Genomic DNA, 26462 nt, shown 5'->3' on the forward strand with positions numbered 1-26462 from the left:
GACCATATATCCCCTTATCAGTACAAGAAGTGACGTAACTTTTACCCTCCAAAATTCGGCACGCGCCAAAAACTTATGCATGTACGTGCATGCACTTATGCAAGGGGCGCATGTGATCATGAACTCGGTTACATAATTAAGCATAAGGGTTCAATCATTAAACTTTAATGAAACCCAGTTATGATTGGGATGGAACTGTTAGAAGCGTACCGCAACTTAATAGGACGACTACGGATTCGTATAGGTAACAGAGTTCAGTGCAAATGTTAGAACTAACCTAATCTGCATAAAAAAACATATATCACTAATAAAACAGGATTGAAGAGCTCAATTGAATCATTACAATACTACAGCACTATAGCCTTTGGTGTCTTGGGGTATTAAACACTGGTCGCAAGATCTACTACTATACAATTTGGAGCGGACAGCCCCTCGTTGACTTGCCGACTTGCTAATATCGGACAGGCCTCATACCTTCATCGTCTGCACTGCGTGACATCCAATCTCGATCGAAACTGCTGCCTGCCTGTATCTATCCTCATGGAGAAAGAAAGAAAAAAGGTGATAATAAGGGGGAAAGGGCATCATCCACAAATCAACGGGTATCAGAACCCCATAAACCATATGCAGAGAGAACCGAAATCTTTTGGATGCTGTATGATGCCGTGAAAGAAAATGTACCGCCCCTCGAAAATGCATCAAATGCTTTCATGTGAAATCAGAAGCCTTATCCGCGGCTCTTTCCTGAACGCCAATACGCCAAAATTAGATAACCACATCCACGAGCGGATTTATTCGACGCTCTCAGATTTTATCGGATGGTAGAGCGTTCCTCGTAGGCACATGCGATCCGATCGAGATTCTTCCATCTTCTTTCCGCCTTCCCCGTTCTCATTAGCTCCTAACCATCGTCGCCATAGTGCGCCGCTGAACCCGGCATTATAGTAGAAACTGCCACCTTGCATGTTGTGCTCACCCCAGCCAAACGGACTATCCTCTGGCGTGGGCGGGTAGTTGAAGGTCTTGTCCATAACGTCCAGCGGCCATTGTCGGTCGAAGTAAACTGGGTGCGGCGCGTAAACCGCCTTATATCCATGGTGAAGGGCGACCGTTGGCGGCCACATCTCTGGGAACATGGTGTGGTGCAAACGATATGTTTCCTCGTGCATGGTATTTAATAAGCCTCTGGAAAGTCGCGCGACGGTAATGATTGCTACTCGGCGAGGAGGTATTTCAAGGGACGTGTTATATCCTGATACATCTCTGCGGAAGACCCAGTTCGTCTTTGCCGGATCAAATAGCGGATCGAAGACGATTAGATCCGCGTCTTCACCCACACCCCATTGGAAATTATCGTCTTCAAACTTGGTTGGGGGCGTATTTTCCTTAGGGGACGGGATAGGACCAGGACCAGAAGTAGGAAATGTTACTGGACCCCAAACTGGCTTGTCCTCCCCTTCCATAGTCTCTCGCTCAACCAGTTGAGAGAACTTGGACCACGAACCATGCCTACCGGGTATCCAGAATCGAGAACTTCTTTCCCATAGTAATTTTCGAGGTTGTTCTTTTGCCCACTGCGAGATGCCATTATGAAACTCGTAGTAGTGACCGGTATATCTTAGATCCATTTCCCAGTTCCAAAAGAAATCATACTCCTGGTGCTGCTGTGCAAACCACTGCAAGGCGAAGTGAGCACTTCGATAAACGCCATGGATGTCGGATTTGGAATGATTCTCAAAGTTATCTTCCTCGGGGAAAGGACCAGGATAGTATGTTCGCATCTGCTGCTCCGACCATAGAGTTGTGATACCCCAGAATTCTTCAGGCACGTTGTCCCTTATTGTCTGGTTGTACACCTCTTTGGATGCCCAGATTGGGATTGAGTTATCTTTGACGTGAACGAGAAGATGTACGTCATATTCACCGCCAGACTTTAAAGACAACTCATTGATCATGGCTCGCAGAGACAGGAGTTGAATATCGGTATACTGGTAGCCGGTCCAAGTTCGTAGCACATAAGCAGAGCGCTTAACTCTTTTCTTATCCCCGGTTGCTGCTTCGGGATCAAATCGCTTCTGGTTCTTCTCAAAGCATTTCTTCTGTGCTCTGCCCCAATTCACATTGCGATAATCAACCTTGGTAAACATTTCTTGAACCTTCTCAGCACCCGCATGCGCCGAGTTATTCGAAAGCCCTAAGCCACCTTCGGCGGGATTATAGCTGTAACCGTATGGGCCAAACCGACCAAAACGTTCCCAACACTTATCCGGTGCAACCCCAATGCTCTCGTAGGATCCCCAAAATGGCGCAGGCATCCCGGCAGGTATTCCTGGGTATGCGAAAATATCGGGTGCTGGGAACTTTTCATTTTCATCCACGTAACATCTTTGAACGGGGTGATGATCTTTAAGGTATTCGCTAGAGCTGAAGTCGGGATACGGATTAACAACAACAGGGTCCATGGGAGGTTCTTTGTGAATCAGGGGTTTAGTTTTTGCTGTAATTTGTTGTTCCGGAACCCAGTCCGTATAGTTCACAAGTGTACGAACACCATGATAAAACCCATTTAACCTAGAAAGTGCATGTTAGAATCATTGTGGTCTTCTTTGAGATACTCCCAGGAACATGGGTTGCATTATCTCTTACCTGGGGTACTTCTCCCAGTGATAAGGGACTCTCTCATCTTCCTTGGCCTTCTCAACATAATAGCGCCTAGCTCTAAAACTTCCTCCGGCCAATAGACATAGTGTAAAGAAAATAGTGATTGTCAGAATGAATAATCTCTTCGGTGACGTGCGAAGTAAACTTCCTAGTCGTCGACGGGGTGACGAGAACCCTTTGCGCCAACTGTCCGACATAATGGGGGATCCGTCTAAGGGCGAACCGGCATTGCTCGAATCGTGCGAAGGTAGTACCTCGTAAACTACTCTGGATCGTGAAGAGAACCTAAGAGAGGGAATTAAGGAAAGTGTATTTTTTATCGCGCCCATCCTAATTATGAGAGATGGGACCAAAAAAAACGACCGTATCGTGCCCACGTTGTCCTTCACGTCTCAGTGCACAAGTCAGTCGCACGCCTTGTTGTTGTTTTTTAGCATTACGTATAGTATGGTCCCACGATAGAGTAAAAAGAGAATAAAGATTGTGTATCGTGGGAAGCGCCGACGAAAAGAAAAGGAGAAGGTAAAAAAAAGAGGAACCTAGCCCTGGAAGGCCAAGACAAACTTGAGAGAGTGGAGGTGGTATGAAAATGCTAGACCAGCCAGGGCATGAATGCTGGATTAAACAGGACTCCACTGAGAAGAATGACGGAATTGCTCCCCTTTTGATTTGGTTCTTGGTGTGGCAGCTGTCCCAGTTGTCCCTGCTGTCCCTGTCCAGTATGAGTAAGGTGGATAAGGAAGGCGCCGAACTGCCTGGCAGCCTGGCCAGCTGGGCAAGAAATGCTGGGATTCGCTAGTAGCAGTCTTCACCATTTTCGTGGAAGTAACGAACCGTCTCTGCAATGATCTTCATAAATGATTGCACCCCACTAACACCAACATGGGAAGGTCCTGTCAAGTAGGCAACTACCTAGATTAACTCACCCGTTCTTCTTCACCAGCACTCCCTGGCAGGTGCCCCGTTAGTTGGCGGATCTAGATTTCCTATAACATTGAGTAGGGGGATTATCGCATGATCTGATTGGTCTAAACAGCCAACCGTGTGGCGCTCAGTACATGTATACAAGTACCTCCAAGTTTGCACATGACTTTTTAATTTATCTCATCTCCTTTTACATCCCACCCACCCAAACCAATTTCGTACCTTTAATGCTATTATTGCTTTTTTACATCAATAACTACCTAAATTGAATAGCAGTCAGTCAGTCAGTGTCAATATTCAGTCGTATATTCAAGGTATCAAAGATTTGGCAGGATTTATAGTTATTACTACTTCATGTAGAATGCCGTCTTACGCTACCATGCTGGGTGAGGCTCTGCAGCCAAAAGAAGCCATCCCCACACTCACATCGTGAAAAGGGGTCTTTAGCGTTGAAGAAAATAGGCATTGTCTCTAAACCGAATGTCCTACGTGATAGATAACTGTAATGTCTTAGACTAGCAAGGGCGCAGAACTTTATACATATATACACTAGTAAGTGTACGCACTTTTCGAATGATCAACAACAGTAGTATCATGATGCTTATCTTATGCAAGTCATGAATACCCTAACAGGTAGAACGTAACGATACCTGCATACATAGTAGGTAGGTATTTTTCCCATTTCGAAAGGGTCGAACAGGGATGTCCTCTTAGCCTATTCTAATCGAAATTTGCATCGGTCAGGATCCTACGCTAGGAATTGCCATTTGAGATGCTTATATACGAAGTAGTACTCTCAGGTAGTAAGATTCATTGCCAGCCAGCCAGCCAGCCCAAATGCATACAACCACAACACATAAGGGATGTACCCATGATTATGGATAGGTGTGCGGAAAGGGCCCCTGATCTACATACCATCTTATACTAGAAAGCTCACCGCATCCGTACAGGCCTGACATATGTTATGATCTAAGTTGATATTGATATAAGATTTTCGCAACTCTTACATCGTCGCTACGTCAATTAAGGACCTATATAAATAGAAAACTCCCGATGCTAGCTTAGCACAAAATAAACTGAGGTGTGCATTGCAGACTGAAGCATAACCACCAAAATTCTATTTGAGTCTAGGCCATCCCCCTAAAGCTATCAGACCAACAACCCTGGCTTAGTCCCAATTTCTCCCGTCATGGTTGTCACGGTCCTTTGGTCGAGTATCCAGCGGGAATTTGCCCGACATGCCGGATCCATGTTCGCTAGACGCACATGTAAAGTTCGCCGCAACGTCCAACCATGAAACTTGGAAGTTTTCCAAAGTCGGCGCGTCGCGCACAATGGATAGAATGTACGTACCTCATTCACGTCGGTATTACCTAAGCAACTGTACCCCTAACAGTGTACCTAAGCTTTTCCACCACATGCGGTGTAACGAGCACAAACAACTTGCAGGTAAGGGCGCACTTGTGATACCTCGGGTTGCTCAGTAACTTCTATTCGGCATGCAAAGAAGAGTCGCACAACCACTTTTAGAAGCTAGATTTCTAGACTATGCATGTACGTGCCAACCTTAAGTCTTACCGTTTTGCTCAATCATGATTCTTTAATTGACATTAAATGAGCACAGCCCAGCGGGTTCCATAACCTTGTATATAAGTTAACAAAATCTATGATAACAAGTAGAAGAAGTTATTAATAGTTAACCAACTTCTACGATGTAAGTAGGTACAGCAGGAGGTACCTAAGGTATCAAAAGTCCCCTCTCTAGCCACCATAAAACAGTAGCCTACTCGCCGTTCTATGCGTCGCGTAACAAACCGCCTAACCAAGAATAAACGCCAAAACCATGCTAGTTAGTCCAGTGCCACAGTACGGGATAAGAAGGTTCTATCCAATCCGCACCGCATCAACATACCAGGTCTATCATATACTATCCTCCATCTGTTGACTGTGCGTCTTCGCCCAGTCGTCCCTCTCCTTTTCGCCCCCGGACTTTTCTAGACCCATACCGCGCTCGACCCATTCCTTGCTAGACATCTCGCTTAGTCTCGACAACGCTCGTGCAAACGCGAAGCGCTCTTCGTCTCCGGAGAACAGACTCGAGTTCTTCAGTTGGTCAATATTACTGTCCACGTCCTCGAGCATGTGCTGCATAGCGTGGCTAGTCGCTTCGTCGTCGTCGTCATCTACGGCCTTTCCGTCCTTCTTACGGGACTCCCGTAATTCCTGGGGCGAGATGAATAGTTCCGCCAGAGGAACAGCCGTGGTGAGGACCAGCTTGGCGCGCGACTCGTAAACGGCGTCGATGAAAGTAATAAACCGCCGAGCGAGATCGCGCTCCCGGAAGGTCATCCCGGGCACGTCGGAGACGATGAACGCATCGTAGCAGCGCATCAGCTCGAGGTAGTCGGCCGCGCCCGTCGCACGGCCGATAAGTTCCTGGAAGGTGAACCAAGCGCAGCGCCCACTGACTCTGGGAACGTAGATTTCGCGGCCCCAGACCTTCTGGGTTTCCGGGTGAGGCTCCGGCGTGTCGGGATCGCCAAGAACCCGGAGCCACTTCTCTATGTGCAGCGCCGCCTGGTTGTCGAGCTGCGTATGGTAGACCCCGGATGGCGGCCGCGGGATTTTGCGGTAATCGGTGGGGGAGTCGAGATTGATGACATTCAGTCGCGCCTTCAAAAGGTGAATCGCCGGAATGAAGGACTCGCGCTGTATCCCGTTTTTATATAACTCATCCGGATGTCTATTCGATGTCGTCACGAGAACGACTCCGTGGGACATCAGAGACTCTAAAAGCCGCCGCAGGATCATCGCATCAGCTACGTCGGTGCACTGGAACTCGTCGAAACACAGTACATTCGCTTGCTCTGCGATATCTGCTGCTACAAAGGGGACCGCGTCTATATCGTTTCCGTGCGTCATCTTCATCTTGTGCAACCTCTTGTGCACGTCCTGCATGAAATTATGAAAATGTATTCTAGTCTTAGATTGGACGGAACTGGGTAACGTGTCGTAGAAAAGGTCCATCAGCATCGTCTTCCCGCTCCCGACATCGCCGTATAAGTATAATCCCTGCGGCAGATTGGCTGGAATCTCTTGTATGGCTCCGGCACCCGGCTTCGGCCCGAACCACGAAAATAGTGACTTGGTCGGTTTTAGACTGTCGAGGCTCGGGTGCACAACTGGATTCGCTCGGTAATGGACTAGCTCGTCGTGCAAATTCTGCAGGTTCTGAATAATCCCGCGTTGGTGCTGGTCCTCTCGGAGGCGCCCCTCTCGCACTCGCCGATCGTATTCTTGGATCGGGCCATGGTTATCGGGTACTTGGGCTATATCAGAAAGTTAGAAAACTATAAGAGGGGAAAAAAAACGTGCGAGAGCTATTGGTGTCCTAACCGTTCTCTAAAGCAGATGTAGTCGCAACGGTTGCAAAGCGTCTGGGTGCGCTTGGCGACAAAGCGGGCCATGTCGAGAAGGCAGACGACAACTTGCGACTGGCTGCAGAACTGCTGACTGTGTTCCGTCGGCTCTCTTCAGCCGTCGCTATTGAGCATCGAGTAGATATGTGGCGCCCTGTCTGGAGTCTTGCGATGGTCAGGCCAGAGAGACGTCGCACGGGAGGGGTGCGAAGCGAATAGCGGCGCATCCTGGGTCCTCCTCATAAATAGCAGCAGTCTCTTGGAAGGCCTTGATGCATTATAAGCTGATATTATAGGGATTAATTTGATGAAGTCGCAGGGGCCGCAACACGTGGGATTTCAAGTCGCGCAAAGTCAATGCTGGAAATACCACCAGAGGTTAAGAACAAGAAAGAAAAGTATCTAATTAACGATTATCTGTCTCTATTCGAAGATATGCCAGGTACCCAGGTATTTGAATTTCAAAGGTGCTTTTTATGTATTTGGCAAATGGCGAAATTGCCGACAAACAGACCGGGAAGATCCCGTCTCTATGTAAAGATGGGGTCTAATTATTCTTATATCCCGAGATCTATACCGTGAAAGTGAATATTTCCGGCTTAGTCAGGTGAAAACTTGGCCGAGGCTTCACCTCGCTCACGAGAATAAAATGGGGGGGCCGCCTAAGAACGGCTATTCTTAAACTCCCGCGCTACCACCAGGGCATACATTTATTACATATGACGTAGTTGGGAGGCGATTGGAATTAACTTAACTCTTATCTATATTTCCTACTTACTCGGTCTATATACAATGTTAGCGATTGTTTATTAAACAAAGATTACTTGGCAACTACTAATTCCTCCCAAATCCACATAGTGAATTCATAGAATGGTATTTAGGAAGTATTCAGGTAACTTCACATGCTAGCACTACGAACATCAGTAATACTTGCTACTGAGTAATGTAATAAGTAGAGCACTACGATCGATAAGAGAGGTACCAGCACGGCCGCGACCACGGTGGTGATGATATAGGTACTGATGACACAACTATCACAGTACGGTCCTCATAGGTGGAGATAGTCCGAGTCGACATCATTCTACCTTTTGGCCGTGTAGCGGTTCGATAACTATCTTCCCGAACCCGTACGACAACTGACTAGTGATTCCTCGTATGAGCTACCTCAAATTTGACGCCGAATACGCGATGATATAGAGCGAACACGACGTCTCGTAATCCACCTTGAAGGCGGATCCGGAGGCACCCGAGGCTTTACATATGGCACTTGGGTACTGCAAAGCATCCCGTAGAACGCCTATCAGACTAACTGCATACCTGGAATTCTAGGTCATTCGGGTTCGGTCCTTCGAGTTTCGAGTTTTGAGTTTCGATATGTTAACCTGTTGAAGCAGTGCGTGGTCTGAAACTTATTATGGAACGACCCCCTTTTTCTTTTTGCCTTCAGACTCCCTAAGGCAAAGGTACGCCGTCTTACTGTGTTCTTTTGGCTTCTTTCTAACGCAGCGGATTTGGCGCCACTGCGCTCTGGCGGCTCTTCTTTTCCCCATGAGCCAGCCTCCACCAATCTCGAGAGTAGGTGCTCTGTTCGCCCAGGGTTGGCAGTGTCCCGCTCCACAATCCTGCCGAAGTTTTCTTCGCGATGGATGGTTTCGACTTGCAGATAGAGAAGTCACATAGAGGAGGCTCTGATAATTAAGTCGCATGAACCGTCGCAGGATGGCGAACCCCTCATATGTTGGCATTAACTGAGGAACTTTCGCATAGCCTTCTAGATCCAACAACTATCTAGGCGGAGGGCTGCGAAGTGAGACAACTACCTGTGTTGAGGGTTCCGACTTCCACGATATCAACATGCGTTCAGCGGGCTTGCTTGGAGTAGGGCTGTGCATACACCCGCGGAGTTTTAAACGATATTTTGTAGGTACTGCGCAGGATAAGAAATGCCTAATCCACAGCCACGAAACATTCATTGCATCACAAGAATAGCCTTCGAGGTATATAGGCGCTCTGCAGCTTAGCTTCGTCGCGACTCGTATCGTGATCAACTATAGCCTCGACATCAGGCAGATAGGTAGTGTCAGGTATCAGATGTGAGAACCAGAGCTACCCTAGGCAGAGTCCCTTGCAGAATAACAAAGTTGTACGAGTGTGCCACTCATGGATCAGATAGACTGCAACAGTTATTTGTGCCAATAAGAAATCTCCTTTGGGCGCAGCGGTTTGTTTCTGTCGAGTTTTTCAATGCCTAGGTACTTTCTGTTCTACCCCGTGACGAGATATTCGAGACGTCACGAGTTAATCACTGCCAAAGAACTGCTGTCCTTCATGAGTATACTTCAGTCCTCAGGATCTCCAATCGTATCATGACGTTCGTTGCCCTCTTTCTTCATGGCAGAATGCCAAATTTTAGGTAGATTGGTACTTGATACTCGCAATGGAGGTCACGCGTAGAGTGAATGCTAGTATGATCTAGTAACACTTAGCCTTTCGTCCTCTTGAAGGGGGTGATGGGAACCTCCTATACACCTATATAGTATACTCACTTACCAGTTCTACACCTCTTTGATAATAAACCATTCACTATTTTAGCTGTCAAGAAGAACGAGACGTAGAAATACTGGTAATTGCAAGGGACTATAGGGATATTGTAAAAGGAGAACTACTTGGTAGTAGGTCGAGGTGTACCTATAGGGGGGGACGCCCTTCATCCGATATTAGAAAATCATGATTCGAATGAATACTCCAATCGAAATTCGGATTATCACTCTCTACTCAGCTATTTACTTAATATCAACAACAGATGATTCAATTATCTCATGTGTATAGACGTTTATGTAACATTTGTGGTTTGCCAATTCGTAATTCACTAGTCCTCAAGATATAATATTCAATAAGCCTACGCATTGTCTTCAATGAAATGGATCTGATCACTGACGGAGCCGCATCGACAGTTTCGTATTGGATTTCTTGCAGGAATATAAACTTATAAACAGGACTAGCCCACGGAAAGTATCCTTGAGCCTCAATATCGAGACCAAAAAGCCAGAATAACCTACAGCACAACAATCTCAACCCGCGATATTCCCACCACACGTTCCACCTCCGAAGATGCCGAAGGAAAGATCGAAATGCTGGTGGTGTTTGCCTTCTCAGGACTTGCAGGGAAGGGATGGCTGGTTTAAAAGCCCCCGAGACACGAGCGTCACCATCGACTCAACCATCAACGGCAAAAGCAAACCATCCGGCTACGACAGCAACTCGCTCATAACGATTCTACGATCGTCGCAGTGTTTCACCGCTCTCATGGTACTGGTCCTCTACGTGTTCACGTCTTCGGTCCCTATTTTCTGGCTCATCTTCTACACGGTTGCCGAGGTCGTTCTCGCCAGCGCTTGGAGCATCTTCGTGCTCTTCCTTAGGCACCGCTGGTCGGTCTGGTTGGTCATACCGGAGTTCGTGATCACGGTTGCCTGGGTCGTATTGTTCGCCATGAGCTCGCTCCTAACACCGGACGAATCGAAGGAATCGACGTTCCGCTTATCGCTCATAGCCATAGAAGCCTCCATGGTACTGTGGCTTCAGACTTGCTTTCTGGTGCTTACACCCTTCTTCCACAAGCTCATGCCTTGTTTGTTTCAAGTGCGAAATCGTGGAGGGGATAATTTTGATGAGGGCGGTGCCCGAGAGATGGTAAAAATAACCCTAGTATCACCTAGTTAGACAATTTTGTGGTGGCTGACAATCAGTAGCAAATGTTTCCTCCAGGGGGACCACCACCAGGCCCGCCACCTGGGTGGCCATTGCCCCCTCAGGGTCTAGTCCCTCCTCCTATGGACGGACCGGGAGGTCCCGGCCGTGCGCTCGGGATGCCGCACAAGGCAGCTCCAGGAATGATGATGCCGCCGCGCCGCGAAACAGCCGGGCCCCGAAGAAGCAGTTCCCCAGCAAAACGACCTATAAGTCCCTTGTCGTACTACAGACCCGATGACTAGACCCTAATTTCGGCTATCTCGTTTAGCCAAACTGAATATGAAACGATCGCCACATCTTCGCACATGCTAATTTCTGGGGCACGGTTTCTCTACTCTGGGATGGGGCGGGGAGCAGGACGGTTTGCTACATAGGGGGGAGATCACAAATGAGGCTTCATATGCACAAACAATCGAACCTGTACGTTTGGTCAACGGGCTAGCCTATTAGATAGCGCAGAGATACCATAAAGTTGGCTTCTATCAGGCCACCCTGACACGGGACTTGCCTATATATCTTATCCGATGTTGCCAACAAAGCAAGGGGTGAAAAAAATAGTATGGCTAGTTATGCCTTTTCTCAGGGATTCTTCCACGTTCCCTTGCGTATAACTGATTTTTATAAGCAATCGAAGCTTTATTAAGACGAGCTTACGATTTAGATAGGTATTGTATATCCCACATTTCTGGGGTACTGAGCTGTCCAGGGGGTTCGTATGCCGATTTCCCCGGCTCTTGTGCCATCCAAATGCTCAGCGAACGCATTAGCGCCCTAGCAAAGGGTCGGCAAGGCGAATGAGGAAATAAGATAAAATAGGAGTGTCAAGGGGGGGTTAGGGTGGTTGATCAGTGGCGCTAGGTACTCATACATATACTAGCCATTTTATGTATCCATCTATTTCGTAGGTATGGATCATATCTCCGATCTTTGTACGATATGCCGGGCCTGATTGGCCTTTTCTCTCCACTCTCACCCCCAGTGGCCAGTGGATATATCGTCCAAGATCGCGATTGAATAATTGGACCCTCGGCGGAGGTGGTCATTGACGCCTATCTCACCGCCGACTTTGTCCATTTATGCCCGCAAACGTACGAGGATTATCACAAATGGCGTGTTGCTGATTATCCAATAGAGGAAGGGTTTTCCGGCCTTGGGTTCGTAGGGCCGGGGCGTGAGACGCGGAAATAAATTGATGCAATCAAGTTAAAGAATCGGGGAGGCCCATTCGGCGACGTATTTCTTTCCTTTCCCAACGAAGGGGGGAGAAGGGGGAGTTCGGTTACAGAGAAAATATCTACCTAGGTAGGCTGCCCAGGCTGCTAGGTAGGACTAGAGGAGTAGTAGTGTATGTAACAAATATTACATGTCAGGACATATATGTATAATACTACTAGTGTACCTAGGTATGTAACCTAATAGTCTCAGTAACCGGGCAAGGTGCCAAGGGTTGTAAGGTCAAAGGCAGAAAGGATGGACTTTGAGGAAAGAAGATGATTTGCGTGGTTTAAAATTTGATGGCCTAAGCGGGACGGGCCGGGGCCTGTCTGGTCTTTTTTTTTCTTCTGTCAGTAAGGTTCTGTACATGTTCGGATGCATTGTTAGTGCAAGTTAGCGTGTCCGCTGCAGTGGACATTAGCACACTAACGGATACTATGTATCCTAGCAGACAGGCAAGCTGGCAAGGCAGGCAGACGGCAGACAGGCAGACAGGCAGACAGCATGGGCAAGAACATTCGCATTGAACACAGAGAAAGAGAGGGAGCCACCCTCCCTTGTACCCCTTGGAGCCAGCCCGTGGAAAAGGTGATAGATCTTATCGGGAGAAAGCCCATGCAGATGTCTCATGATGCAGCAGCAACTGCGGACGTGGCTAGGTAGGTACTTTCTCAATTCATAAAACCCCCTCCATCGAACCGCGTGATTCCTAAACTAGCTGGTTTTCCTTTTCCTTTTCAATGTCTAGTCTCTTTATTTGAGTAGTTTTTTTTTTTTTTAACAATAAGCTATGGCATAGCTCGATCCTTAGCATCCTTAGCGAACTGGACCCTTATTAATGCCTTAATCAGACCCAGACATTTACCCCGCTTTGAAGCTAACAATAGATGTAAATATTGAGCGACAGGGGAGAAGAAAAAAAAAAGAGGAAAAAAAAAAAAGTCAGGCATTACAAGACAGACTTGTCCGTTTAATCTGTTCAATCAGAAGTCGCCTCCTTCGCCTTAACATCTCCACTACTAGTTAACTCATTAACTCGTTATACTAAAACGGTTATTCAACCCATCCCTTTACTATTATACCTAGATTCAATTACCTAACAGCCTTTAACAGTCTTTAACAGCCTTGGGCGCGTCGGCTAGATTTAGAATTTCCCACTACTATGAAGATGTCCGAGGGCGACGGGCAGAATGGGGTCCAAATATTGACCACTCAGGCTCCTGTGCCCAGGAAGAAATTTGCGATCCCTCCCGTCAAGAACGCCTGTCTTTCCTGGTAAGTCGTAGCGGCTCCGATCATCACGCCATACGCTGGTATCAATTCCTACTTGTCACCGGCTTCATTAGGGCAACTCATATGCTAACCGCGATTGAAGTCGCGCCTCGAGAACCCGATGCAACGGCGAACGCCCATGCGCAAGTGTACGCTCAACTCTTTTGCTTTCCTCAATTATCACCTCTTGTTCCGAATAGGAAGAGAAACATGTAACAACGAAGTGTGAGACACTAATTAGTTAAACCCGTCTAGTGTGTAACAAAGGATCGCGATTGTGTTTATAAACCTAGCAGACGAGGAGGGCCGCGCATTCGAAAGAAGGCTCGACCTCTTTCGGACTATCACGATCTAGCTATCTCGCTCCCTACTCATCAAGAGGAAATCCCTCAAGATGGTGAGAGTCTCCGCGCCAGCTTATCCCATATGCATGCCAATGCTGACAGAGGTTTAGCCCTTCTTATCGAGAACTATATAGAACCTGGCGCTGGCCTTAAGCCTCTAGCAGATATCTGGAAAGATAGCGACGCTATATATGATAATCTATTCCAAGATGCTCTACCGAATCCATTGCCCAATATCAGGATTCCGATGGTTAGAACCTATGGAGGGAATGATCGGGCCATGTGGGTTGTGTCACCCGTCTCTTACCCTTCTCTACTAACCTCCCGTAAGATTAAATGCCTATTATATTTGGATTCATCCTTATTTTCCCATTTTACCACCTCCGGAGACGGCACCGGAAGTTGACCAAGTCTCGCCTTTGTTTGAAAACCAGAGGGGCAAGTTTGAGGAGCCAACTTCGGCTATCAGTTTGGCCATCTCCGCAATCTTAGCCCTCATACCATGTCCTCAGGATCCAAGTCCACTTGAACCGGACTCTATTCTTTGGAGACGCACGTATTCGCAGTTTTTCGCAAAGGCAGCCTTGGAGAGTATCGAAAGCGAGACGGAACGACCGGAATCCTCCATTTCGCCGCCGAGGGCTCTCGATGATTCCGACGATGAGGTCTTTAGAGAAAAATTCCACTCACAGGTTCCTTTGGAGTTAGAAAGTATCATCGCTCTCGATCTCCTAAGCGTCTACGAATATGCCCAGCGCGGTAACTTGAAGAAAATGCGGGCTAGGGTCGGAGCAGCCCTGGTGGCAGCCATGTCCCAAATGCTCCATATAGACAATGACGAGGAGGACGAGTACTCGGAAGCACGACGGCGCACATGGTGGATGACGTATATCTGCGTCTGCCAAGGCTCGATTGTTAGCAATACGGTATGTTCACGGATTGTCTTAAAGATACGGCTTATCAGCTTACAAATATTCGGTAGCCTCCGACCTTCGAAGTCTTCGCCTCTAGCTTCACCGCCAAGTATCCTACGGTCAAGGCCGATCCAGGGGTATGATGATGATGAAACCGCCGTGTTGACTCCAACTAACTGTGGATAGGCATGGCCATTATTCGTCGAAGCTCAGCAAGCCATCTTGGCGGCCACCCAATTTGTTATCGATTTCAACAAGGCCAGAAAAGAGCAATCAGATATGACTCGTATCTTCAATCGAATGAAAGACCTCGAACGCATTCTGGAACCTCTCATTACTAAATCCGAATCATGGATACTAAACTGCCCACTAACGCAGCCGGTCGACAAAAGAGAATCGGTCCTATCGCAATCGTTGCGGTGCATTGCGCGCATCAAGCTAAACAGGTATTGGCTACGCCTAGAACCATGATCGGTAGTAGGCTGACATCATTTGTAGTGCTCGAATCAAAGTCCACCGTTATTGTGCCTTCTTCGATCTCGCCGTATTTTCAGCTAAGCACTGCGACCTGAAGAGCACAACTGAAAAGCAGCAGGTCGCTAGCAGTCCGGATGTAATTCAGCTCCAGTCTTGCTGCACCACTCTAAGCAGCACACCTTCTGTCCACTCGAGCCCGTCTGGTGGCTCCGTGTCACCCACGCTCTCCAGCCGGTCCACTCCCAACGCAGACTGCTGTGGTTTCACGTACCAGCCTACGCCAGTTATGACCTTCCCGTTCAGCACCCACCAGTCATCCAAGATTTGCCTGAAGTCAGCCCTGAATATTGCACAAGCGTTCGACTCCTTACCGTACCCAAATCCTACGGGCTTGCTCTGCGATACCCCTTGCTACATAGGGCCGAACTCTATGTTGATCACGCCAAGGACGATGCCTTCGTTCGCATGTTGCGCAATGCAGTGCAGCTATGCGTTGCTCATGGTTAAGGATAGAACGGAAACGATGTATCCGTCAGCGACTGGCGAAGCCGGTCCCCTTGTCGATAACCTTCGTGACCGCCTTCAACAAGGGCTAGTTTCCATCTTGGTAACACTGGAGAACTATGCTACAGCCTTCGAGGCCTTGGGTGGAATGAGAGGTAAGCCGATACCCCCGGCAAAATATAGCTATAAGTAGGAGCTAACCACAAGACCAGACCAAATTCGCGATAAGGTTGATTTAGCATTAGGGTTTTGATACGAATTATGACATTTCTTTGCCGTAAGGTATAATTCAGGGATATCCATTCAGTGTTGGGCTATTGCTTGGGCGCATTCTTTATATATATATATGTTTGGATGCTTCTCCTCTCTTTGAACTAATATACCACGAATTCGCTTGAAGGCTAGGACAGATTTAGCCGGAATGCATAGATACATTTATGGCTAGCGATTATAAATTGTGGAAATCAGGCAGGTACCTGTGAGGCTTTTTGAATAAACACAATTTGTGTAAGCTAAATCGCAAAGGTGTTTGTTAAAGCGGTACGGGCCAGTCATCCTTTTCAAAGATGGAAACGAAAAAGGGGGCTGCTAGGCATACTATTAATGCTATTAGTTAAACCCTATATAATTAGAAATGGGAGGTTATTACATATTGTGATGAAATATCTGCGCATAAAAGTTAATCAGTTGTCTTGTACTAAAAGTGTTAGCGTTGAGTTGAAAGCCGGCACTTCGGACATGCCGGGCACTGTGGGTCCGGAGCCTCACTTCACGCGGAACGGCAACGGCGCCGAAAACAACTGCAACCGCACGGCTTGCTGGGGACCAGCAAGAAACGGGCATATACTTGTCATTTGGCTCCAATAATACATTAACCTATGCCAATTTGATACTAGGAATATGTTCCAATGAATTCTTTGGTGCTATCTTACGCATATGTTCTCTTCCTTAGTCGACTTTATAGACACAATAGGAGCGGTACTGAAGACATAACAGTATAATAAGGATTCACGTGTTCACGTCTAGTTCTATGAACCGCTGTTATATCTAGGTGTGTATAACGGTCTTGTAAGCTATGAGATCATATGCGTATACACCTTATTCCAAAGCAGACTCTGTGTCATTCCAAAGTTAGGAGATCAATGGTAGTCACTCCAAAGCAAGTTGATTATACTCTTGACCATCCGGCATAAGATATACCTGTGTAGGTACTTTCTTGCGTACAACAGAGGTACAAAGCTTTAGGGTCCACTAGGACGATGCTCATCGTCAAGTCGTCGAGTCTAAACTAGGTGAAAGCCCTACTGAGCTCACTCATGATAATTCTTTTTTTCCTTCTTTATTTCTTTTCTTTTCTTCCCTGCATTCATTTCTCAACTCCCACCACAATTCCTCAAGCCCTCAACTCAAGTCTAGGCTCTCTCTCCATCATCTTTTAATCCCTGAGAATCTAGTCTTCTGGACAGCATTACTCCTCCCCATCTCTAGCTAAATTTTTTATTTTTCTTTTCGAAACATCTTTTCTTTCCTCCTCCTAATCTAATTCAAACCTCACCATTTCCAAAAGTTTCAACATGCACTGCTTCCCCGATCCCCCCATCACCCAGGAGACCTCCTCCAGCAGCCAGCAGGCCACCACGTCCGCACCCAGCGGCCCCGACACCCTGGTGGTGGCTCCTACCACCACCACGCCCGCCCGCGTCACGGGCCGCGCTACCAACGCCAGCCCGGGAAACCCGCAGAACAAGACTATTCTTAACCCGGCGGTGGTTCCCGTCCCCGTCACCCCTAAGAATCACCGCGTAGCCGATCTCTCAGCGCCTGAGCATGGCAGCAGCGGCAGCACGCTTTCCGCTCTGACCCCGGACAGCGTGCGCGTGCGCAAGATCGCCTCGTCGCCCGACGGCGTGGTGTTCGTCGACCGCCGCGGCGACGGTCGCCATCATCGCGACGGCCGCGGCTACGCGTCCACCCTCGAGTCCTGGGAGACGGCCGCCATGTTCAGCGACCTCGGCGGGATCCACCCGGATAACACGCCTGTTTTTTCGTTCGGCGACCGACAGGATATCAACGTGAACTCGGCCGGTGGTGGTGGTGTTGGTGTTGGTGGTGGAATCCGATCTTGGTTTGCGGCTGCGGAGCCGGTTGAATACGTAAGTTGAACCCCAACCCCGCCCCCCCTTTTCTTTTTCTTTTTCTTTTTCTTTTTCTTCTTCTTCTTCTTCTTCTTCTTCTTCTTTTCCCCCCCTTCTCTTCTTTTTTAGTTCTCCTACCTAGGTATTATCAGTATATCCCATCATCGCGCAGATGAACGTCATGAATAGATACCTACCTACCTACCTACGGTACTAACAAGCAAAACACAGGATCTCGAGCATCAATCGCTCCTCCCAAGCACCTCCTCCGCGGTGTTCGCGCCCGAGAGCCACCGCTCCGACGCCCGCCTCCGCCGACGACGCCTCGTGGACCACCCGGCGCAGGCCCCCTCGTTCTGGGACTACATGAGCCGCACCGAGATGGCCGTCACCTGCGTCGTTCTCGCCCTCGTGATCCTGGGTCTCGTATGGAACGTCGTCAATCTGCTCCAGAGCTACTACACGTGAGTTCTACCTGGGCGGGTTAGGCACCTTCCTAGTCCGTGGGCGTTAGTTAGGAGGAGTGCAAATGGTTGGGGAATTGGTCCACGGGCTAGGGAGTGGCAGACAGAGGACAGGGATTCCGTTACGAAAGCTGTGCCCGGAGATCCTGGTGGGAGCTGATATTCTGTGGTGGCGTCTGGTGGATCGCGATGGTTAGGAAGTAACTCTTATTGCTTTTACCTTTCTAAGTACAGTAAATACCTATCCCTCGTTGGATGGTATCTTACGTCTTGTATTACCCAATACCTTTGCGTTCGTGACTATCGATTATCAATTCGATACTAATGAAGGAACTTCCTACTTGACCTATCTGATTGGAGTATTCCATACCTACCTACCTAACCTAATCTATATAGGCCTTGATAATCCCTCATGGGGGCTATAGTACAGGTACCTACCTACTTATCCTTCACGTAGTCGTAATAAGCATGTCTGCCCAAATCTAAACCTACCTAGCCTACCTAGGTAGCTAAAAACGAGTGTTGGGTTCTATGCAAGACGTCTAGAAGAAAAGAGAATCCCTTGCTAAGAACAGAGTAATGTATACGTCTTCCCAGGCTCATCTTGTGATAGCGTCAGGTGTTCTTGGAGAATAAATCCAACAAACACACCTCTAGAGGTATGTTACCCACCTCCCCCTATTCCTGTTATAATCTTCTTCGCTAAACCAGTCTTCCAACCCTATACAATCAATCTAACTTCCATTAAGATATTACTATTGCGGCGAGGCTATAGTGGGGTGCGCAGACAGGAGTGGTAGACTGTTTATTGTATCCGACACCTGCTAGTTAACAAAAGGGCTTCTACACTTGCTAAAGTATTAGAAATAGAAGTAGGAGAGCTACTTGTATGTTTACGTTCAGGTAGGTAGTCTTTGCAAAGCTTGGTTTTAAGCACTGTTCCTAAACTGCGAATACCTAGGAGACATACAGTTACGTCCATAAGTGGAAGCATACTACCTAGGCTAGCGTGCCAGTAAAGAGGTTATACGATCTCAAGCCTGTCGCAAGCAACAACGAAGCACATCACGCGCAAACCTCGCAAGTCTATGGGTAATCAGATTCGCTTTTTCAATTTCTCGCTGGCTACCTATAGACACAGCTATGCAGAAGCTACTAGTTAATATGTATAAAGCACCCGAAGGTAAAGGACCTAACCATCCCCTCCAAAGCCGCCGTGGTATCATAACCCCCTTTACCCCTCCCCCTATCATCCTTTCCAATCCACCCTCTTAAACGCTTGATCGTTTATACACGCGAACATCCATCCAACCTCTGTAAACGATCAGAATGAAAAAGATAGTTACAAGTTATAAGTCGGAAAAAAGAATAGAGGAAAAGAAAAATTATCCTGTGAATGCCATGACCGCTGACCAATTTTGTCTTTCGCGTGTATAAAAAAAAACGCCGTCACATGCTTATACATGTATGCTAATGTATGTGTCTGCAACAGCAGAGCAAAAAAAAGAAATCCCCCAAAAAAGAAAATGATAAAATACCCGTATCAAAAAACCGCTGATATGATGTACAGCAACCGCCACGGTCCAAATCACTTCGTGACTCTATTGAGGTTCTTAAAGTTGATCCACTCGCATTTACAACCCCCCGTGCCGCCGTCGATCCCGCCGAGGGCCGGGTCAGCGTCCTCCGCGGGGTTTACCAGGGTGCCGCCGGACCCGGGGTTGGATAAGATGAGCTGGACGTCCGTAGTGTTGAGCGCGTGGCTGTCCAGGATCCCGTACCGGTAGGTGGTCTTCTTGCTCTTGTCCCCGCCGTGCATGTCCTCCGTGACCGTCACCGGGTACGGCATGGTGCCCGGGGTGTTGGCGGCCGCGGAGCCGTTGGTCCAGGGCACGGCGCCGCCGCTGCCGCCGATGAGTCGCGTGGTGTTCTCCATGCGCGTCCAAATCTGCACGAGGAATCGAGTTTGTGCGAATATTACTATAGACTTGGCTTCGGCTAAGGTGGAGCCGCCGTCCTCGTCGCCCGAGTTCCTTTCCAGAGTGTCGACCATGTAAATAGTCTTGTCGAAAAAGGTGTAGAAGCCGTAGTGCTCGGTAGGCAGGCCGCGATCGAACAGGCGAATGGGCTGCTGGATAGGGCGTGGAAAGAGCTGGGCCGGGCCAACTGTACCGTCACCGTTCGTTCTCGGGGGCGGAAGGTTCAGTTTGAAGTTGGACCCCGAATCATCCCTTGAGCCGATAGCATCGTTGGAGCCTTGTCGGCGAGTGAGCATATTAGGGCCGACTGGTTTCTCGATCGCCGTCAAGAGACTAATGAAGAAAGGTGTCGGCTCTCCGGCTTTGTCGTCCTCTTCGATATGATCTGTGGTATTTCCCAGGAAACGCATCTCGGCGATAGAAGGGGGTGCGGGGTCTGGAGTGAAGCCATCGTCCGTCAAAAACTTCTTCCTATCGGCCTGTTCCTCGTTGGTCATGTTCCACAAAGCACGAGTATCATTGTCGTACTGGATCTGGAAAATGAACTCAGGCTGGTCAGGCTGATGGGGTGCTACTGAATCATGCTCTTCTTTCGGCAAGGAGCACGACCAAGCTGTTTCAGGCGTCCTAAGGAGACAGCCGGACTTGGCTTCAGAATTGTCCGGACCAGAAACAGTCAAAACTCCCGTGGGCATCGGCGGAAAGTCCGTTAAATTGAGCCAGATGGAAGGGGTCGGGTTTTCGTCCGGCCGCCGCCGTGTGAGGAAAACTGCCAACAACACAGCGAGAATGATCGCAGCTATCAAAATACCGCAGATTGCGAGACAGACCCGTCTTCTCTTCCTCCCTTCTCGACCCGAGCGTCCGAAGCACCCCTTTTCAGGAATGCAACCTCGGCCTCTCCAAAAGCCGCCAACTTTCCTGGCCGCTACCTCCTCCTTTTCGTGACGTCGCCGTTGCCTTTCGGTCCTGTTGGCGTGGCCTCGAATTTCGTAGAAGTGGTCTCCAGGAACGTACGAGCCAGGTGCGCGGTCGGGGAGCACGGCGGGTTGTATAGTACGGATTCCGGAGGGTGTTAGGGGAATTTCTGCCATACCAATAGCGCCCTGAGAAGTCATCGTACCTGGTAGGTTTGGTGTCGAGGGTGCAGGGGACGGGACGCGCTGTGAATTGACTACTTGTGGAGGTGGCAGTATCACCCCAAACTTGACTTGATTGACCGTCTTAGGAGGTGAATATGGAGGTGGCTCTTCATTCGGTTTCTGGTTCTCTTCCAGGAGAATCCTAGCTTTCTCTGCCTGTCCCTCGCGGCGGTTCGGTGAAGCCGCACGAGACGACGTGGCGGCTGGCTGAACTGCGAACTGCTGCTGAGGCACTGCCGGCGCGTTACTATTTAACCCCTTAGAAGATGTGCTTGCCCTTTCATTAGTTCCACTCCACCACTCCCGGGGAGCTGGTGACAATGTCGGCGAGGACGAAACGTTGGGTCCTAGATTGCTTAGTTGTTGTCTGGTACTTGGTTGGGAAGGGTTGCCTTTTTCGTCCACACCAGCCCACCATCCTTGGGGAGGAGCTGTTGTAGTGCTGGGGTTAGTTTCTTGTATCTGCTTTTTGAATGGATTCCATTGTTGCGGTGGAGAGCTCATCCCGGTATCCTGCAATTGTTGTTTGAATGGATTGTTGGTTTGCGGTGTAAAAGGAGTCGTGATATGATCCCACCAGCCACGAGATGGGCTGCTAGCACTTTCGGGACTCACTATCGTTGCTTGAGGCTTAGCTGACTTTCGAACTGCCGTTGGACTCCCGTCTTCTTCGAAAAGAGTGCACGGTGTTCCAACGCTGTCGTCATCATCTAGATCAAGCCATGTACTTTGCCGCTCCCTTGTCTTCAGGTTTGCCGGAAGGGCTGGTACCGGAGGCGCGTCAGCGTCAGGCGCAGTAGCGCCATATATACTTGGCTGTGAATAAAAACTTGAAACAGCTCTGGAGGAATGGTATGGTGATTGACTCTCTTCCGTATCTGGAGACCATACAGAACGCAACTGCTGTGGGGTTTGAATTGTAGTGTTTTCTCGCGTCGGAGCGTATCTTCGCAAATCATTGGGTGTCTCGATGAGTGCTGTCTGTGGGCTAGGTTGGTGCTCTAGTAAGTTGTCTGAAGGTACTGCTATCCCGATAACAATTGGTCGAGCCTCCGGAGAAAGATCTGAAGAGGAAGTCTGTACAAGCTTGCTACTTGCTCTTGCTCTTGCGCCGTTCGCGTTGCCGGGTCTTTGCTTAAGCCACGAAAAACTACCAATTGAAGCAGAAGACGGCTCTCCTTCAAGAGCATGTAGGGCGACGGTATCAACGAATTTTGGCTGTCGCGTAGGCGGTGCGGGTTGGCGAAAGCTAGACATGTCCGTCACGACTTTGATACCAGCCTTCGCATTCTGTGCCTTTTGTCTAGCTCTCGACTTCACGCGAGTTGGTTTTTGTATCGAGTAGCGTATTGAATTCCGCGAAACGCTTTGTGTAGTGGTAGACCTGAATGACTTGCGTGCTATATCCTCCGAAAGGTCAATCAGAAGTCTGTCCTTGTCCTCCATCACTTTTTGTGCCTCTGCCTCTGACTCTTCCCAGTCTTCCCATTCATCCTTGTGGTTCGATCGGCTGGATGGACTCTTTAAAGGGCTTCTTGGAGAAGGCGTTATCACTTTCATGATGAATGATGTAAGTCAGGTAGTAAAAAAAAAAAAAAAAAAAAAAAAGTTTTGGATGTTTCCCCAAAAAAGCTATACCAAATTCAAAGTGCCTGCATTGAAGTTCGGCGCATCAAGAATAAAAATGATATAATAATCGGTCAAGATATATGTCGGGTGAGGTTGTCTATGTGACTGTCCCGTAAAAAAAAGTAGTTACGCGTAAGGAGAAGGTTTCGTTGAAGAGAATGCAAGAATTCAAGTCATTAAGAGCCACCCATTTGATCCCAGGTGAATGGGTATTATCATGATAGGGAAATAATAACACGCCTTTGTACAGAGAAAAAAAAGAAAGGCTCGAAAACAATACGCTAGTGAGAATCAGATGTAAGAAGTCATTGTCAGATGAGACGATTGGAGAGGGCCAGTATTAAATGGGATCGGGAACAATGAATGACTGGCAAAGGAGGTGTCACCTTGCCTACGTTTTGCGCTGCGCATCAGTACAAACAATATATCTCCAGCGCATCTAACAGGTCTAACAGGAAACTTGACTTGACCAACGACCAACATAGGCGATTTCATAGGTCGAACACGACAATTCGATATGTGAGTGGTCAAATATCAATGGCCCCCTCATTACACGACATGAAGCCAACGGGACATTAGTGCAGGCTGGGGGCTTAAACGACGTCCTCGCGGCTACTGACGAGAGGCCATAGGAGGCTTCTGGATGGTGAAATTTGGGGTTGAAGCAGATGAGCGTTAGATGTAGCCGCCGAGTTGTAGGACAGCATAGCCCCCATTGGTTGGATACTGTCCAGCCAAGATATAACTAGGCAACGGTTGGGCGGTAACGTATTGCCATCGCATGCCATCGCGGCTGCAACCCTACGGAACCCTACGCCTTCGGGGGTGGTATCCACACTTCCCGTTCTTTTTAGATGTTACGCTACGGCGTATTCTTGATGATGCACTGCATTGCATAACGCAGGCGGTAAACATAGATTCGAAAAGTTATTTTGTTTGTTGGTGCTGAACGAGATGCATGTTGTGCATACAAAAAAAAAAAAAGATGGATGAACTGCAAGTCTGCAGCTAGGTATTTCAAATTATTTGCGGAACCTATCAGAACGGATAAGGAGGTGGGTCATGAATACTATGTAATAACACGTATGTACATACGTACCTGACCTAAGGTAAAAAGTTACTTTGGTCTGTAAGCTTTGTAGTGCTTCCAGCAGCAGCAGCGCAGGTTGCTTCTCTGCTGGCCTCTCCGCTGGCCTCTCAATTGTTTCTGATTTCTTTCACAACACCGATGAGACAACAATAATCTACTTGATTGGTGTCTCACATGCTGCCATGTGTTCGATACGTTGTCAGAGAATGATACCTACTGTTTCTATTTATCTACATACTACTTTATGTACCTTGCTTTGGCACAATACAGATCAATCACATCTACGATTCACAGATTTATACCAAACAATCTATAATTCATTGTCTATTAACCAAGATGGCCATACCTCTCCCCGCCACCACATCTTCAAAATATAGGTACCTTGGGGAGTCACATTAACATGCAAATCAGTCAATAACTATCAATTTAGAACCGGCTCTTACACTTTCCGTTCGACAGACAAGCTTAGCATTGCATAAGACGGAGTCTTCCACAGCCTCAATACCGGTACGCTTGATTTATTCCCCGTGCTCAAATTCAATGTAGCCCGGTTCCTCCTCACAGCCCCCCCCCCCCCCATGAAGGTTCCTTTTCGATCTAAACCCTACAGAGCCATATGCCGACCGCAGTCTCACCGTATGATCCCGTCGAATCAATACAACTTCACTATGGGTTTCATCGCCTTAAATCCCCAACAACCTCAGTATACTACCATTCTCCTGAATCGACGTTCTAACATAGCGATAGGTAGTATGTCAGCATGTATCAATCAGGTGTAGTATTGCCCCCTTTATCATGCCTAGGTCTTTAAAAAGCCACGGCATGATTTCCTTGAAGGAACGTGGGGTCCGTCTGGCGATTCCACTCATGGGGACCTTATCTTTATCCCGTCTGGAGATTATTCTGGATATTATTATTCATCTCAGCCTCGCTAGAATAACTTCCTTATTGGTACGGTACTATAGGGCAGTCACCTAATCTACACTATTTTAAGGAATCTCCACGTGTTTCCGAGGCCAACATCATTATAGAGGTACTCAGAGACTCGGGTTGCTTCGTTCGCGCAAAGTGCATGAACAAGTAAGCACATAGGCCTGATGCCTAGGCAAACTTCAATGAATGGTGGTTTTTCTAGTTTACAAGCATCGATACAGCGCACGGCTGTCGCATCTCTCTCTCTTTCACCATCGAGAAAAGCCGAAGGATTCTAGTTTTCATCGTCGATGCAGATTCGGGGCTATTGTTGTTCGGGCAAGCATACGCAATCCTCATATGGGTCCGGGCTAGATAGAGTTTTGTCAGCATTGCTCGACCTCTCCGCCCCTATACAACCACTCAAGATAGGTACGTGACGACAATTGTTAACTTGTTAGCTCCAATATGATATAAGTCGCCCAGAGGGGTCTTCATTGAGTTGATATCGCTCTGTCCCTAAAAGGAAATCCTACTACTCTGCGGCCGGGAGTAGTATACAGCAGCAACTTGCATTCGGCAGCTTGGGTTGCTTTAAGGATTTGGAAGGGTATTCAAAAGAGTAAAGAACTCCGCATACTCCGCATACTCCGGCAGGAAAATATAGTAGGAATACATATCATATGCTACCCACTAGCACCCACTGATACCCATTGATACGAGAGTCAAAACCTCGGCCAAGACCAACTGACTACCTATACAATGGGGTTAGGTAATCCTGCGATTACCCTGCAGCCCTGGTCCATCCAATTAGACTGCGGTTAAGCGAAACCGGGGATACTCAGGTACCATGATCTGCATACATAGTACTATACCTATGTAACTGTACATGATCCTTTATCCTTCTGGCCGCTAGCCCACCGACATCCCCTAAACCCTCCAGTTTCCAAGTCGCTCATACCTTAGGTAGGCATACACAGTACGTGATCAACGACCTCCTTGACCTCACTAATATGGAAGAGGATCAAGAGTTGGTCAAAGACGAAGAAGCTCTGGACTTGCCAGCATATATTCGCGAAGCAACAGAGCCCTTTAAAGTAATTCAAACAAACTACAAACTTATTACTATGCAACTAGGCAACTATTAAAACAAGGCCGGGTTGGATATTGCCTGCACCGCTGGTGCGACAAGGTTTCTAAATTCGCAAATCATCATGGTCGCCCTGCCCTAAATAATATAAATATAAAGACCAGCCTTATTGGTGGCACCTAGACGATGGCAAGACTTCGATTATGCCTATTATGTCTATTACCTCCGCTCCACTGTCTATCTGGGAAGCGCTGCTTACTACCCCCTGTCTGGTCCCTCGAGAGATTCACAGGGCTACTAATTCACAAATCCTATATCGAGAACAATCCACGCGCGACATCCTCTGCAACCTCGAACCGGGGGGGGGGTCCCCTTGCGCGTTTTCCCTTACGGGTATATATGCCCTGGTGGCAATAGATTATACGTCTTTCGACTATATATAGTCAAGTGACATACATACGCATACGGGTTTAGGTCTGAACTCATATTATATAAAATCCATCTTAATCAGTTTATCGGAGAACAAGATTCGTCCTAC

At 48.0% G+C, this 26462-nt stretch overlaps 7 protein-coding genes across 7 annotated transcripts; 3 read left to right on the plus strand and 4 right to left on the minus strand.

Moving 5' to 3' along the window:
• Window positions 1-222: 222 nt before the first annotated feature.
• Window positions 223-3117, minus strand: F4812DRAFT_349239 (uncharacterized protein). Its single transcript, XM_047931713.1, has 2 exons — window positions 2647-3117; window positions 223-2571 (listed from the first exon to the last, which is right to left on the minus strand). Exons 1-2 carry the CDS (start codon window positions 2988-2990, stop codon window positions 792-794), a joined length of 2124 nt encoding a protein of 707 aa, XP_047791185.1. The 5' UTR covers window positions 2991-3117; the 3' UTR covers window positions 223-791.
• A 2026-nt stretch (window positions 3118-5143) lies between these two features.
• On the minus strand, window positions 5144-7526 carry F4812DRAFT_424970 (AFG1-like ATPase-domain-containing protein). The gene is made up of 2 exons (XM_047933880.1): window positions 6982-7526; window positions 5144-6914 (listed from the first exon to the last, which is right to left on the minus strand). Exons 1-2 carry the CDS (start codon window positions 7229-7231, stop codon window positions 5506-5508), a joined length of 1659 nt encoding a protein of 552 aa, XP_047791186.1. The 5' UTR covers window positions 7232-7526; the 3' UTR covers window positions 5144-5505.
• A 347-nt stretch (window positions 7527-7873) lies between these two features.
• Window positions 7874-9369, minus strand: F4812DRAFT_424972 (uncharacterized protein). Its single transcript, XM_047933881.1, has 3 exons — window positions 8399-9369; window positions 8045-8342; window positions 7874-7982 (listed from the first exon to the last, which is right to left on the minus strand). The coding sequence occupies exon 1, from the start codon at window positions 8747-8749 to the stop codon at window positions 8417-8419; it is 333 nt and encodes a 110-aa protein (XP_047791187.1). The 5' UTR covers window positions 8750-9369; the 3' UTR covers window positions 7874-7982; window positions 8045-8342; window positions 8399-8416.
• Window positions 9370-10115: 746 nt separating this feature from the next.
• On the plus strand, window positions 10116-10999 carry F4812DRAFT_458400 (uncharacterized protein; the record flags this gene model as incomplete). Its single annotated transcript, XM_047937356.1, has 2 exons — window positions 10116-10697; window positions 10757-10999. The coding sequence occupies 2 exons, from the start codon at window positions 10116-10118 to the stop codon at window positions 10997-10999; spliced, it is 825 nt and encodes a 274-aa protein (XP_047791188.1).
• A 1698-nt stretch (window positions 11000-12697) lies between these two features.
• Window positions 12698-16156, plus strand: F4812DRAFT_424975 (uncharacterized protein). The gene is made up of 10 exons (XM_047933882.1): window positions 12698-13024; window positions 13086-13247; window positions 13348-13393; window positions 13500-13641; window positions 13699-13870; window positions 13920-14514; window positions 14571-14639; window positions 14689-14948; window positions 15001-15638; window positions 15696-16156. Exons 2-10 carry the CDS (start codon window positions 13135-13137, stop codon window positions 15734-15736), a joined length of 2076 nt encoding a protein of 691 aa, XP_047791189.1. The 5' UTR covers window positions 12698-13024; window positions 13086-13134; the 3' UTR covers window positions 15737-16156.
• A 901-nt stretch (window positions 16157-17057) lies between these two features.
• F4812DRAFT_458402 (uncharacterized protein) lies at window positions 17058-18086 on the plus strand (the record flags this gene model as incomplete). The annotated part of the gene is made up of 2 exons (XM_047937357.1): window positions 17058-17636; window positions 17850-18086. The coding sequence occupies 2 exons, from the start codon at window positions 17058-17060 to the stop codon at window positions 18084-18086; spliced, it is 816 nt and encodes a 271-aa protein (XP_047791190.1).
• A 1085-nt stretch (window positions 18087-19171) lies between these two features.
• On the minus strand, window positions 19172-22810 carry F4812DRAFT_424981 (uncharacterized protein). The gene is made up of 2 exons (XM_047933883.1): window positions 19338-22810; window positions 19172-19284 (listed from the first exon to the last, which is right to left on the minus strand). Exon 1 carries the CDS (start codon window positions 22761-22763, stop codon window positions 19671-19673), a length of 3093 nt encoding a protein of 1030 aa, XP_047791191.1. The 5' UTR covers window positions 22764-22810; the 3' UTR covers window positions 19172-19284; window positions 19338-19670.
• Between the last annotated feature and the right edge of the window lie 3652 nt (window positions 22811-26462).

The sequence above is a fragment of the Daldinia caldariorum genome (genome assembly GCF_022478825.1).
Source record: "Daldinia caldariorum strain CBS 122874 unplaced genomic scaffold F4812scaffold_6, whole genome shotgun sequence".
NCBI lineage: Eukaryota > Fungi > Ascomycota > Sordariomycetes > Xylariales > Hypoxylaceae > Daldinia > Daldinia caldariorum.

Excerpts from the sequence above, each read along its gene's own strand:
- F4812DRAFT_349239 (XM_047931713.1), bottom strand. The coding sequence starts at position 2,990 with ATGGGCGCGATAAAAAATACACTTTCCTTAATTCCCTCTCTTAGGTTC. Across the intron at positions 2,572-2,646 it reads CACTGGGAGAAGTACCCCAG|GTTAAATGGGTTTTATCATG; the intron begins GTAAGAGATAAT and ends TGCACTTTCTAG.
- F4812DRAFT_424970 (XM_047933880.1), bottom strand. The coding sequence starts at position 7,231 with ATGCGCCGCTATTCGCTTCGCACCCCTCCCGTGCGACGTCTCTCTGGC. Across the intron at positions 6,915-6,981 it reads TACATCTGCTTTAGAGAACG|CCCAAGTACCCGATAACCAT; the intron begins GTTAGGACACCA and ends TTTCTGATATAG.
- F4812DRAFT_424972 (XM_047933881.1), bottom strand. The coding sequence starts at position 8,749 with ATGCCAACATATGAGGGGTTCGCCATCCTGCGACGGTTCATGCGACTT.
- F4812DRAFT_424975 (XM_047933882.1), top strand. The coding sequence starts at position 13,135 with ATGAAGATGTCCGAGGGCGACGGGCAGAATGGGGTCCAAATATTGACC. Across the intron at positions 13,871-13,919 it reads GGAGGGAATGATCGGGCCAT|ATTAAATGCCTATTATATTT; the intron begins GTGGGTTGTGTC and ends ACCTCCCGTAAG. Across the intron at positions 14,949-15,000 it reads GCGCGCATCAAGCTAAACAG|TGCTCGAATCAAAGTCCACC; the intron begins GTATTGGCTACG and ends CATCATTTGTAG.
- F4812DRAFT_424981 (XM_047933883.1), bottom strand. The coding sequence starts at position 22,763 with ATGAAAGTGATAACGCCTTCTCCAAGAAGCCCTTTAAAGAGTCCATCC.